Source organism: Asterias amurensis, chromosome 2 (assembly GCF_032118995.1).
Source record: "Asterias amurensis chromosome 2, ASM3211899v1".
In the NCBI taxonomy this organism is placed as follows: Eukaryota; Metazoa; Echinodermata; class Asteroidea; order Forcipulatida; family Asteriidae; genus Asterias; species Asterias amurensis.
Window position 1 is genome coordinate 29,432,746 of NC_092649.1, and position 15,248 is coordinate 29,447,993.

At 36.7% G+C, this 15,248-nt stretch overlaps 1 protein-coding gene and 1 long non-coding RNA gene across 2 annotated transcripts; both read left to right on the forward strand.

The window, feature by feature from the left end:
- The first annotated feature begins 915 nt into the window (after positions 1 to 915).
- On the forward strand, positions 916 to 5,903 carry LOC139954481 (transmembrane protein 168-like). The gene is made up of 4 exons (XM_071954296.1): positions 916 to 1,043; positions 2,379 to 3,756; positions 3,935 to 4,167; positions 4,978 to 5,903. Exons 2-4 carry the CDS (start codon positions 2,465 to 2,467, stop codon positions 5,505 to 5,507), a joined length of 2,055 nt encoding a protein of 684 aa, XP_071810397.1. The 5' UTR covers positions 916 to 1,043; positions 2,379 to 2,464; the 3' UTR covers positions 5,508 to 5,903.
- Positions 5,904 to 11,619: 5,716 nt separating this feature from the next.
- On the forward strand, positions 11,620 to 15,193 carry LOC139933783 (uncharacterized). The gene is made up of 3 exons (XR_011785621.1): positions 11,620 to 11,739; positions 12,862 to 12,937; positions 13,288 to 15,193. It is a non-coding gene; the product is annotated as an uncharacterized lncRNA (long non-coding RNA).
- Positions 15,194 to 15,248: the final 55 nt, after the last annotated feature.

The window sequence follows — 15,248 nt, forward strand, 5'->3', positions numbered from 1 at the left end:
GAGGGAGCCCTTTCTCACAATGATTTATACTATCCACCTCTCCACATTACTCGTCACCAAGTAAGGTTTTATGCTGATAATTATTTTGAGTAATTACCAAAAGTGTCCACTGCCTTTAAGCAACAAAGTATCTATGTTTACCAATATAATGTTACCTTGCCATGCCAGGAGCTTATTTTTGCTGGCAAGAAGAAAAAAAACATTTAGTAAAACGTTTGGCTTGGGCAGCTTTATGACACCTAGTGGGCAGGGCTCATTACCATGGTGCTGCAAATACTAACACTAATATTTAAATCTCACAGTGCTCTTAGACCCTGCTAGTTGTTTTGTTAGGAGAAACACAGCCAAACAAAACCAAACCCTTGTAATCAGAGGCTCAGGTAATAATGTATTTGTTAATGTATTGTTAATGCAATGTATTGCGTATGAACTCAATCATGAGCTACAATGACTGAATTGTATGCACGCAGTCTTGAAGTCTTGCAAATTTTAAAACAATTTATTTAAAAACTGCTTTTAAACATTTTACTTTGCTACATTTCATCTGTTTGTTGCCTGCGTGTAAAGCATTAATTCAATTTATGTGGATACACACCTATGTTGCGACATTCCTTATGTGTTCTCCTCACCCTAACCAAACCTTATTGTGTAGGTCAGAGGGGTTATTAAAACATAGGGTTGTTGGAGCTTATAGGGGTCTGACTTTGGGGCGTAGTCACCAATATGTGTGTGCTTGCGTGCTGACTACACGTACAGCCAGTCAATGGATGAATAATGTGATGCAGTGTAGCGCTGAAATGATAAAGGGACTCCTCATGAGTATGATTTTGCAACAAGGAGCTGTGTGGAGTGTGTAATGGGGAAATTCCCTGACACGTAGCCAGATATGAGAAATTTGCCAGCCCCTAGATCGCTATATAAACAAAGCACAAACTTGACCTAGAGCCAGTGTGGTATTTCTGTCATACAGAGAGGACCGCTGCTAATGAAAGGGTGAAATAAACTGAGCTTCGCAAACCGTTGTTGTTGATTACATTGTGGAGGTAGGTATTTTGTGTTTGAATATATAAAAATGTTGTTTGTTTAACAGTAATATTGGTAATTACTCAAAATAACTATTAGCATAAAACCTTGCTTCATAACGAGTAATGGGGAGAGGTTGATAGTTTAAAACATTGTGAGAAACGGCTCCCTCTGAAGTGACGTATTTTTTGAGAAAGAAGTAGTTTTCTGAGAATTTGATTTTGAGACCTCAGACTTAGAATTTGAGGTCTCGAGATCAAGCATCTGAAAGCACACAACTTGGTGTGACAAGGGTGTTTTTTCTTTCATTGTTATCTCGCAACTTTGACGACCAATTGAGCTCAAATTTTCACAGGTTTCTTATTTTATGCATATGTTGAGATACACCAAGTGAGAATACTGGTCTTCGACAATTGCCAATAGTGTACACTGCCTTTAACATTTACAAGGCCTGCAACACTGCATCCGTGCCCGCTGGCTATAGACCTTTTGCATTTTAGATACATGCATGAATTCATTTGAGATAAGGCCCCCTTGCAAAATACATATTGCTGAACATGGAACGCTGCCATGGGAGCAGAAACAGAAAATGTGTACAATACGTTTAATGAACTGTGACAGTGATTTATTGAAAATCAACTGTATTTCATTTTACTTGTGAACTGCATTATGCATGACTTTATTATCTGGCTGTATCTTTTGCAGCTTTCAATAATGTAATTGGGTACCCTTGGAATTTTGTGTCAGACAAAACCAGGCATAGTGTCTGAAGTTGGCAGGGTTATGCCTGATGGTCAGCAAAATGTTGTGTTCTGGTAATGGACCAATGACAAAAATGTTGGCCCCTTAAGGGGCCAATATTTTTTTTATGTTTAACTTTTGCTAGGTTAGAAATAGCATTATCTGTTGCCCGGGTGCCTTGTTTTATTTTTGTTCAATGGGACAGCGAACAAAGGGCCGGTTCTTGAGGCTAAGGCAAAAATCAACTCAATACTGTTCAGCTGTGCGAGGTTAGTGCACAATTATATTTTTTACGTTGAACAGTTTTCTGGTTTTAAATGAGTTTGAAAGAAAAGAGTTGTTGCGTCAAAAAAACATCAAATTGCCTAACTGATGTGATCATTTATTTATCGTGTGAGTGTAACGCCATTGTAGTGTGTGGCAATGAAAGGCACAACCATCATTACAATGAAACAATGTTTGACTTTTAGGCACAATTGTTTAGTACTGCCTGTCTCTGTTTTGCAAACAGGAGAGGGCGCTATTAGTAGTTTATCACAACCTGTTTCTGCTAAGCAGCACATTCTGTGCTAAGCAAATTTTCTAAACCTTTGTTTTTCTTTTTTCGTTTATAGGTTAGATATTAACGGCTCGTCAATTCTAAAAAGTGATCGATCTTCCATCTTTTAGTCTGAGCAACTTTTATTTGCTGGTTTCAACCATGGAGGAAAATGACAGCAAAGTGAAATGTGGCCTGTGCTTCGTTGTTTTGGACTTTATTGTCCTTATATCTGCATTGGAGGTCGACTTGTGTGCCCTGTTGATTTCTACCAGCATTGGTCTATTATTCGTTGTTATTGTTGCTTTGATTGTGATTGGACTAGCAATAGTGATTGGAGTCTGCCTAGTATACTGTTATAAACCAAACTACAAAGGCAATGACAGTCTCTACAAGGAGGTCACTATGTGCAACCGTTTATGGTGTAGCTGTGTTCTTGGTCTGATGTCTTTTATAGATATCAGTGGCATCCACAACTATGTTATTACTGTAATAACATGGATGCTGGTTGCAAGCATTGGCATCAAAGCTGTCTTGTCATTTATCCAGCGATGTCATGGATTGATTAAATACTCCTCCAGTCCAGTGAGTGAGGTTGAGATGTTTGAGCTCTTTGTGTTCTCAATGACTGGATTGATTGCTTTGCCAGAGGACCAGGCATTTCTTTCTAAATATGCTTTATGCTTGATTTTTGTTTCCTTTGCTGTCATTATTGTGGCAGTCAGACTTGCAGGTTGCATTAACAACCCCTTCACATTATTCATTTTGATTGCAGTCCCTGTTTGTCAAACAGTATTTTTTAATACTATTGATGTGCCTTTCTACAATGCTGCATTGGGTTGCTTCGCTGGCCGCCTGTTTATGGACCCACTCTTTGATTTGTTTTCTAGCAACGTAACTGCAATTGACAGATTGAATTGTGTGTTCAGTGTCCGTGAACGTTTACAAAAGATGTTCATAATAATAGTCATTGTGTTTGAGGGTGTCTTTCTTTTTCAAGCTGGAGTTTCTGACATCTACCATAAAGCATGGTACTGGATCATTCTCTTTGTTGTCCTACTTTTGTTTTGGATTTGCAACCATTCATATTTCATTTGTTTGTGCAGGCAATTTTCCAAAAATATGTCAAAGTGCACTAAGGCCCATCAAGCCTTGCAGGGCAATGCTAGTATGGATAAGATGATGGCAACGAAGGGGATGCGTTTACAAGCTCAGTTTGCACACTGTCTCGCCTTCTATACATTTGCCTCCACTGTCCTACTTGGTGTAGTTACACTGTTGATTCCATGTGACGTGCACCAATGGCATAAAGAGGACAAGGCGGCACTTGCAGCAAGCTTTTTGATAGTGGTTCTTGTAGAGGCAATGTTCTTTGTAGCCACAGATACACTCCGGAAGTCCCTACCAGGGGCTTGCACAGCTTGTGTCATCATGCCTCCTTCAAACACCCATAGGTAAGAATTTAAACAAACAAGAAAAAACTATTTGAAATCTGAAAAAAAACTATTTGAAATCATAAAAATGGCCAAACCAGAGCACTGGTTCTCCACAGCCTATTGTTTGACCAGTTTGTGTCACTGCCAGTCACAGTGCGTTAAACTTTTAACGTGTTCTTTCTTTTTGCAAATATAGACAGTCAGAGTCAAAAGATTTGCAGAGATTCATCATGGAGTTCTTTGGTCAAAATGCTATACCTTGTAGCATTGAATCCTTCGTGGATGGGCTTTCAGTCCAAACCCTAGAATGCAAGCTTCAGTACTTCTTTGCTCAGACAATTCCTGATACTAGTCAGCGAAGGTACGACAGCTACGTGGTTTTCTACTGTGGTGATGTAGATAGCGATGGCAAGTGGGAGTTGACAGGAGGTTAGTTTGATTTCCTTTTGTGTAAAAAAAACAGTGTTTGTGGTAAAGTTCTGTAAAACCATACAAAGTACTCCCAAGTATACAAAGGTGATAAGGTAGCACTCGAGTATAATACAATCCCAAGTCCAACAGCCATACAATTAAGTATATGAGTACAATTAAGTACGAGTATGTATAATGGTGTTTATCTTCAAGTACGCGCTAATCCTCCAATCAGATTCGCAGAATGGAGTGGTGATAAAAACCTATACTGCACGGCTAATATCATTACCTACGTGTTCTATGGTCATGCGCGAAGTTTGCTTGAAGATAAATACGTTATCACACGCGCGCTCGTGGAAATACGGAAAATATAGCGCAACTGCGTCCCATATCCAACTCGGCCTTTGGCCTCGTTGGATAGGGGTAGCAGAAGCGCTATATTTTTCCGTATTCCACTCGCGCTTGTGTGATAACTTATAACAGAAAACGTTTGTCAGCAAGTGACAGTTTGTTGTATGTATGAACTTATAAATTTATTAAAATGATTACATCTTTGGTGTGTCATGACCTTATGGTTTGGTGTTGGCGCGCTGGACTTTAAAGCTCTGGTGTTTCTGACCAGCACACTATCGAGTCAAGGGCCAGACGCCTTTGTCCTTAAGCAATACACCTTTACACTATTGCTTCGACGTTTGCTTGGTTGTGAGCCATTGGCTCCTTTGTGTTTTGTAATACATATTAATACCCCTTTTGTTAATCAAAAATAAAGACAAAAGAGTATTGTCAATAAATGGTTAAAAACCCTTGTTTTTGTCGTCTCTTCAACAGGAAAGTTCAAGTTTGAAAACATGCAACGGCTATGGAATAACTGCAATACTGAGGGATTCCAATCTAGGCTTATCTTGATCCAAGATGCAAAACACTCTGAAGACTGGCTGGAGAAGATCGCCAATGATGGAAACAACAGAATTGCAATGCAAACTTGCAAACTGAGTCAATCAGTAGACCCTGAAACTGGGGTTGTAGCAAGGGTTGGGGATTTTACCCGTGATTGGATAGAGTTTAACAGCTCAACTTACAACAGTATCAATTGGAAGGAGAGGGAGAAAAAAGTCAAAGCAGTTTATAAAGTTTCTCCTCCATGGAGTGACAATGAATTCCGAGTGCCTAGTGAAGAAGATATCAGAGACTTTGCCACCAAGTTTCCCAAAATATTAACATGTCTGATAATATTTCATTTGAATGCAACAAGATTCAAAGGAAAAAGTTGCTTTTCCTTTTTGGAACGTTTAAAGATGAGTTGGTTTCCCCTGCCTTCTGTTGATACTGGACATGGCTTTAAGCTAGTTAAGTCTTGATTTGACATGGTAAGGATGAAAGGAATGGTGTACAATTGGTAATCACTTAGAAGTACAGGGTTAGCTTGCGATAATATTAAGCATTTTGAGAATCATTTTGATATAATGTGGTTATGGGAAATTATACAAACAATTTGAATCTGGAAGACCTTTGTGTCAGATACAATTTTTAGAATATGTATTTAAATTTGATTATTCTTCCTGTATGGATTTAACTGCTACATTTATGTAAGATTTAAACAATTAAATGGTTCCAAAAACCAAAGGTCTCGATTGAACATGGCTTAAGATTTAGGTAAGTCTTGATTAAAAATGGTGTTGAGCTAGTTAAGTCTTGATTGAACATGGCTTTAAACTAGTTAAGTCTTGATTGAACATGACTTTAAATTAGTTAAGTCTTGATTGAACATGGCTTAAAACTAGTTAAGTCTTGATTGAACATGACTTTAAACTAGTTAAGTCTTGATTGAACATGGCTTTAAACTAGTTAAGTCTTGATTGAACATGGCTTTAAACTAGTTAAGTCTTGATTGAACATGGCTTTAAACTAGTTAAGTCTTGATTGAACATGACTTTAAACTAGTTAAGTCTTGAGTGAACATGGCTTTAAACAAGTTAATTCTTGATTGAACAATGGTTTTAAACTAGTTAAGTCTTGATTGAACATGGCTTTAAACTAGTTAAGTCTTGATTGAACGTGGTTTTAAGGTAGTTAAGTCTTGATAGAAATGATTTTAAGCTAGTTAAGTCTTGAGTGAACATGGCTTTAAATTAGTTAAGTCTTGATTGAACATGGCTTAAAACTAGTTAAGTCTTGATTGAACATGACTTTAAACTAGTTAAGTCTTGATTGAACATAGCTTTAAACTAGTTAAGTCTTGATTGAACATGGCTTTAAACTAGTTAAGTCTTGATTGAACATGGCTTTAAACTAGTTAAGTCTTGATTGAACATGACTTTAAACTAGTTAAGTCTTGAGTGAACATGGCTTTAAACAAGTTAATTCTTGATTGAACAATGGTTTTAAACTAGTTAAGTCTTGATTGAACATGGCTTTAAACTAGTTAAGTCTTGATTGAACGTGGTTTTAAGGTAGTTAAGTCTTGATAGAAATGATTTTAAGCTAGTTAAGTCTTGAGTGAACATGGCTTTAAACTAGTTAAGTCTTGATTGAACATGACTTTAAACTAGTTAAGTCTTGAGTGAACATGGCTTTAAACTAGTTAAGTCTTGATTGAACGTGGTTTTAAGCTAGTTAAGTCTTGATTGAACATGACTTTAAACTAGTCAAGTCTTGAGTGAACATGGCTTTAAACAAGTTAGTTCTTGATTGAACAATGGTTTTAAACTAGTTAAGTCTTGATTGAACATGGCTTTAAACTAGTTAAGTCTTGATTGAACGTGGTTTTAAGCTAGTTAAGTCTTGATTGAACATGGCTTTAAACTAGTTAAGTCTTGATTGAACGTGGTTTTAAGCTAGTTAAGTCTTGATTGAACATGACTTTAAACTAGTTAAGTCTTGAGTGAACATGGCTTTAAACAAGTTAATTCTTGATTGAACAATGGTTTTAAACTAGTTAAGTCTTGATTGAACATGGCTTTAAACTAGTTAAGTCTTGATTGAACGTGGTTTTAATCTAGTTAAGTCTTGATAGAAATGATTTTAAGCTAGCTAAGTTTTCAAAGGATTAATGTGGGATGGCTCTGTGGCCAAATATGGCCTGTTGTTTGGACTCAAATTCTGGATTCTTGTGACAAACTGTATGCTTGTATCATCAAATGCACAATCCGACCTACTTGCCCTACAATTGTAGTAAGATATTTAATTTTTAATTTTTGCGTAAATGATGTAGGTTCTATTTTTGTTTAAATGGTTAGGGTGGAAAAAATAAAACAAATATTAAGATTTACTTGTAGAGGTTTTATCAGGGCAGGAATCTTTAAGATATAAATGTAACCCACCCCCTCAGCTCTCACGTGCCACTTTCAATTTAATTCAATTCAGAGACATGTAATTTCCTATTTCATTTCACTTTTTTCAATACGCATACAAAATTAACATTTTATTAAGTAATAACTAGAAAAATTGAAGCAAACCCCGATAAACAGGTGCTTTAATCTCTGTGACGGTGATGTTTATGTTTATTGTTTACTAAATAACATGTACATATTGCGGTATGTCTCGGCCTACTGCATCAGACTCAAGTTCTGATGGATGGTTCAATATGTGGCAAGTAGTCTAGTTAAGTTCACCAAACCCAAGCTTTGGTGTTGTCAGCAGCAGAGTGTGGGTTCGAATCCTGGTCAGGAGACTTGTGTCCTTGAGCAAGGCACTTAACCATAATTGATTCTCTTTACCCAAATGAGAACCTAAGAGGGTTGTGCTGTGTTGGATAACACTGATTTAAGCTGCTTGGGGTTGCATACTCCCTAGGAGTTGAGAAAAGTAGAGGAATGATCAAAGTATGCCTGATGAAAATGTGGAAATGCCGTGGTCGAGCGGTTAAGAGCACCGGATTCAAACTCTGGTGTTTCTGAATAGCAGAGTGTGGGTTCGAATCCAAGTCGTGACACTTGTGTCCTTAAGCAAGACCCCTAACCATGGCTTCGACCTTCGGATGTGTATTATTTAACATGCAAAAGAACCCAGTGCACTTATCAAAAAGAGAAGGGGTTCGCCCCTGGCTGGATTGGCAGCATCCACAGCACCTTGTAAACCATTACAAGGTGCTTTGTAAAAGGAGTAGATCTCATAAATCAAACGTAGCCCCAATTGGAAAGAGTGCAAAGGAGAGCTACCAGGATGTGTCTCAAGCAAGAGAGAGGTGTCATGTCATATGAAAATAGACTAAAATCACTGAACCTGCTAAGCTTAGACAGACTAACTGTTCTATTTACCATGAAATGTTTATTTGGACAAGTCAAATGCTCTGCAGTTACTTCCCTCACCCAAATCAATACTCGTCACTTGGACACTCTGACCTTCAACCATCACTTTGCCAGAACTCATTGCCTGAAGAATTCTCTAATTCATTCTGTTGGTTTATTTAGCTACTTATTAATTAATTTATTTATTCATTCAGTCGTTCTTTTGTTTATTATTCATCATTTATTTATTTATTTATTAAATTATTCCTTTATTTTTTTATTGATTTACTCAATTACTTATTCATTTATTTTTTTATTGATTTACTCAATTACTTATTCATTTATTTATTTACTTCTTTCTTTCTTTCTTTCTTTAATTAGTTCTTACTTTCTCTCCCTCTCCCCCTCCCCCTCTCCCCCCCCCCCTCCTTCCTTCCTTTATTTCTTTCTTTATCTACCTATTTATCTATCTATCTATCTATACATTCATTCATGTAGCAATGTAAGTATTTATTATTTATCTATTCGGTTTTTCTTTTTAAATAACTTGTTTAAATAGCATTAATTGTTGTCGAGTTTGTTAGCAGCGCCTAATCTATCAAATATCTATCTAGTGCTTCAAATTTTCTATTAGTTTTACTAAAAGTATATATTTATATTTGTTTATTTTATAGTATCTAAGTGTTTATCATAGTGATTTTTATATTTTTATACTCTATTCGCGGATTGGATAAGCAGGCTTTTGAGTCATAGTGTAGTAGTAGTGTTGTCCCTTCCTCTTCCTTCCTCCACATCCCGTACCTGTCCTGTACCCTTTTGTTTAATCCCGCTCCTCTAGTTACCCTGTATTTAAGTTACCTTTTTGAAGTCTTATTATCCTTTGTTCTACTTGTATGTATTTGTTTTTGACACTGGCCGAATAAATAATAATAATAATAATAATACCTTGCAGGAAATACTCTATGTTTTAAGCACTTTGAGAGGCCCTTGGGGTGTGTAAAGCCCTATATAAATACCGATTATTATATGTAATGTTGTAATGTGACTTGATCTGGCTACTAGGGTAGGTGCACTATATAGCGAAACAAATATTACTATTATTATTAAACACGTTGGCAGACTCAATATATTTTGTCTATCTAAGCTTTCTTTCTGAGGTCAATACACACAATTGGTAAACTTTAAAACCAAGTTTTAAAAACAGAAAGCTCACACATAGTTTGAACTAGCATCAATTGCCAACGGAAACATCTCTGTCTAGAAAGTAAAACATGTCAAAGTTGAAAAAGTACATTAAAGGCATGGACACTATTTGTTAGTACTCAAAATAATTGTTGGCATAAAAACTTACTTGGTAACGAGCAATGGAGAGCTGTTGATAGTATGAAACATTGTGAGAAACACTCCCTCTGAAACAACGTAGTTTTCAAGAAAGAAGTAATTTTCCACAAACATGTTTAAATTTGATTTCAAGACCTCAGAATTAGATTTAGAGGTCTCGAAATCAAGCATCTGAAAGCACACAACTTCAACGCCTCAACAAAATGAAAATGTTCTTACAAGATGTATTAATTAGCTATCAGATACATAATGCAGTTAGTAACTTGTACATATTGATACTTTTGTTAATTACTTTTTATTTAAAGCTGAAAGCATTTTCGAATGGATTCAACGCTGTATTTATAATAATAATTGTGGCTTCTTATATAGCGCACATGTCCGTCACTCAGTGACGCTCCTGGCGCTGTAACACAGTATTTCCTGCAAGATGTGGGACTGTTTTTGAATTATGAGACCTAATTCTTATAGCACCATGTAATGTTTTACAAGGTGCTGTGGCGCAATTTGCTGCCAATCGGACCAGGAACACCGGGGCGAACCCCTTCTCTTTTCGATAAGTGCACTGGGTTCTTTTACATGCGTTACATAACACATGGGACCAACGGTTTAACGTCCCATCCGAAGGACGAAGCAATGGTGAAGTGTCTTGCTTAAGGACACAAGTGTCACGGCTGGGGATTCGAACCCACACTCTGCTGATCAGAAACACCAGAGTTTGAATTGGGTGCTCTTAACCGCTCGGCCATGACACTTCCACACTTTGCACTTTGGGTTTTATTTTTATACAAAATTAAAGACTAATTTCTAAATGTGAATAGCTCTCAGTAACAAGCCCCCCCCCCTTAACAAGTAAATCCAGTTTTGTTTTGTTTACACTGTAGTAGTTGTGTGGAATATTAACAGGTCAAAAGTTAGCATAATTGCTCTTGTAAATAGGAAGCCTAAATAGTACAACATATCTTTAAAAGGAATAAAGAAAGATTCACATGGATCAAAGTCTAGTGTGTTTTTTTCATTCAGAGTGTCACAAACAGGGGACCTTTTTAGTGAGCTGCCTTTACACAGGAAGACAAAGACAAAGTATGTAATAAGCAATGGGAGCTGTTGCCAAAAGTATTAGTTTAAAAAAAAGGGAATAAAAATGGTGACAACACTTTTCAGAATAACACGAGTTAGCTGATATGTTAAATATATAAATAATTTGCTAATTATTTTTGAAAGGAAATTTAAACTGTGGGACAATGATCTTATAGCTGGCTTATTCAGAAATGCAATGGTCTTAGAAATACCGCATGACACAGTTTAAAGAGGACACTAACGTCACAACGTTCATTGTAAAGGCTTTTCATTACGTGTGACCAAAACAACATAAGTATTGTGAGCAGAAGTGGGGCAATTTTGTTTTTTGCAGGTAACTGGAAGCTGAGGTCAAGTTTAAGTTTCTCGTTTTTTAAAATACGTTTAAATTGTTTTTACTATTTTTTATCCTGATATGTTGTTTTCATTGTACAAAAATAATTGGCGAAACAAAACCTTGCTCATTAGATTTTCCAGGAAGTTTGAATATGTACGAGACCTGCACAGTCTATAGGAGACCCAGGAGCCGCAGACTGCAGATGTTTACATTCATTTGTGAGTGTGCTAATATGTAGAGTGTAGTGAATGCCCACTTGTCAATAAAAGGCCAAGCATTGTTGTCCCTTACGTAGAGGTATTTCCCCACAGATGAGAAATCTAATTTTGCAATAATTTTGTCTGGAGGTAGCGGTGCTTCCCCCTTAAATGGGAAATCTGATTTTGCAATCATTTTTTTGTATCTGTTTAAAAGTGAAATGCAAGGAGGTAAATCCCCAATACGTAGTGAGAAATGAGAAATTGTGAGCTTATATAGGCTATGTATACAACACAAAGGGCCATTTGGTGCAGCAGTCTGACGGAACGGATCACTGCAATTGAAGCTGAGAGGAAGAAAGGTTCTGCTGCTTAGACTTTTGATCTTTTACCCTTAATGATTTATGTGAAGGTAAGGTCTCTTTTGTGTTTAAATAGATTTGTTTGTGTAGTGTTAAATGTTAGGTTCATAGATTGTATTTTTGTCAATGTATTGCTGATTTAAATTATACGCAAATACAGCTTAAGTCACATGTGAAAGGTTTCATCAGTGTTTTTACTTGCTGATAAAAGAGCAAAATAAATGGTATTTATGAACAACTCAAGTCCCGTCACGTTTAGCGAGGTGACAGCAGGTACCAACCTCATATCTGACTGCATCATTCATGAACACCAACCCTCAGAAATCCGAGGTCTCAGTTTCAGATGTTTTGGGGTGAAAAATAATCCCAACCATATTACTTTGAAGGGAATCTATTCGCAATTAATAGTTTGTACAAACATGATAACACTTATTTTGTTAAGAGTGTCATCAATGTATGACCAAGTACCTTTCAAGAGTAAAATTAGCTACAATTCTTATTTGTACCATGTTGCCTTTCCATGGCAGTTTTTTGCAACTAAATGCTGTGTAGTTTAGGACAGATATTTTATGTGATATGGAGCGTTCATGTTGTTGTTAGTATTTTTTTTTTTTTAACGGATCAAGAAAGTTGCCTAGCAATTGCTCAAAACATGCCTGTCAACAATAGACCTTTTGGCTTCTAGCCGGTATGTGAACAAGATAAGGTAAAACAAGAAGGAGGGGAGAAAATTAAACCCTTGCAAAACATGGTTTTCAATCTAATAAACAAAAAATAAAGGTTGGTTACAATACGTGTGAGAAAAGGGAATATTTATAGACCTCTTGCATAGGTCACTACACTGGGGTCAAACAATGGAACTAAGCACCATTTTCACAATGCACATCTCTCAGCCAATGATAGGTCTTCATTTAACCCAAGCACAACTCCCATCCAATGATAAGTCTTCATTTAACCCGTGCACATCTCTCAGCCAATGATATGTCTTCATTTGACCCATGCACAACTCCCATCCAATGATAGGTCTTCATTTGACCCAAGCACAACTCCCATCCAATGATAGGTCTTCATTTGACCCCAGTGAGGACACCTTTTAAACTTGTGATGTCCTCAAGGCTCCATTAATTACTATTTTTAAAATAAACAATCCTGTAATATCCCTTTAATTTCAGCCAACAAACTTAAATGCTTAATAATGCAACAACACAGAGACTCACAATCACCACTGCAACCAGCCAGCTGTTTCTGGTAAGCAAGATACTCTTAGCTTAGTAAATTTCTCCACAAAAGCTTAGGAATTTATGTCTGGATCAAGTTTCACATTCATAATAATAAATAATAACAAGTTCTTATATAGCGCATTTCACAATAAAACCGTATCAATGCGCTTTACATTAGTCCCCTGGTCATTGGGCCAATAAACATCCCTTAAATCTTTCTCAGCTCCCATTAGGGAGTATACAGCCCCGAGCTGCCGTGGCACTCCGAAAGCTTTTCATTCCCATAATCAACCTCTACCCTCGCAGGTATTGATGTATTCATGATTTAAAAAATGTATCTTCCCTCTAAAACTATATTTTCTCTGTCTTTTATCACAGGTTGACGGTTCTTCTAATCTAAAGGCGGAGCAGATCTTCTAAACTTTGGTGAACTCTACTAACTTTGCAATCAGAGGAACTGCTATTCTCGACCAGTTTGTCTACCTGCCATGGCCAAAATGAGGTGTGGACACTTGTTTGATGTCATAGACTATAATGTCCTAGGAGCTGCCCTGGTTTTCAGCTTGAGTGCCCTGTTGCACTCAAATAGCATCAGTAAACTATTCTTTGGTATTGTGGTTTCCGTTGGATCGCTGATTGATGTCACTTTCGTCTTAACAATCTGTAAAAAACCAGACTCCAAAGGAATCAACTGTTTCTCTCGTCTCTTCAGTGTCGACATTATCTGCATCCGTTTATGGTGTAGCTGTGTTCTTGGTCTGATGTCTTTTGTAGATATCAGTGGCATCCAGAATGATTTTATAACTGCAATAACATGGATGCTTCTTGCAAGCATTGGCGTCAAAGCCATCTGGTCATTTATGCAGCAATGTCTTGGGTTGATCAAATACCCCACTAGACCAATTTTGATTGCCGAACTATTAGAGCTTGTTGGGTTCTTAGTGCCAGGTTTAATTCTTTTGCCCGAGGATCATGCATTTTTGTCAAAATATGCTTTATTCTTGATTTTGTTTTTGTTGGGTTTCACTGTTGTGGCGTTCAGACTTATAGTTCTCTTATACAACGCTATTGTCATTTTCATATTGATTGTAATAACTGTTTGTTGTCAAGTAGGCCTATATATCTATTTCAACAGTAGTTTTGGTGTACATAATGCTGCTTTATGTTGTTTTACTTATCGTCTACTGATCGACCCAGTCTTTGGTTTACTGTTCAGAAAACCATCCAGAGAATCTCCATCGAAGATTGTGATCAACCAATAACTCCATTCACCATAACAAATGGTATTGGACCATCCTCTTTGTTTTCTTGCCTTTGTGTATATTTTTTACCTGTATTCATATTTAACTCATTTGCTGGGGATTGTACAACAAAATCTTAGAGTACAAGGAAACCTGACAGGCTGTGGTAGAGGACAATGGACAAGATAATGGCAAAAGGGGAATGTGGCAAACTGTTTTGGCAGTGATGAATGTCAAGTGTTGCAGTATCACATGAACTTCAGAAACCCCTGAGAAGAGTCTGCAATTTTATCCGAGATTTGAAAGAGATTAACTTCTCAAATGAAAACAGTATCAATTGAAAGAAAAGAGGGGAGAAAATTAAAGCAAATTCTCGTTTGGCGAGTGATTATGACTTCCTCTTGCCTGCACAAGAGGTTAGTGATGAGTATACGAACAACGTTTCACGAAGTACTAATAACTTTTTAAAAAGCAATCACTGCGCTGTGTATGTCATGTCTTTTGTCTAAATAAACTAAAACCAAGAGCCCAACATTATCACATCTCAATCAGCCATGTACAAACAAGTTTGCATGTAAGATGTATTTTGTGTAGCAAAAGTTTTTGTATGATTTTCACTTTGAAACAGGATCTGTCAAAATCAATTTAGATTCAGGGAAAAGAAATTAACCAAAAACAAATATATTTGGTTGAAAATCGGTCATTGCTACTTTAAAGGAACGTTACAGATTGGTTTTTGCTAACAAACAAGTTGCTGGAAGTGTAAGCACTTTATGTAATCCACCATATACATAAACTGACAAACCTGTAGAAGTTTGAGATCGATTGGCCATCTGGGTCACAAGATAATAGAGAAAAATCGATTACAAATTTTGCATTGCATCGATGCCAAAATAAAAATGAATAAAACGCTCACTGAGCGATAAACTCCAAGCGCGAAGTTAGATTATTTATTTCAAATCAAATATGACATTTCAGACAGAAATATTTCAAGGGATGTTTTCAACTATCATCATCATTAGACCGTGTAAGTTTCATGTAAATCTGTGTTCTTCATGATTTTTGTTGTCTACCAATTCTGTAATGTTCCTCTACCTG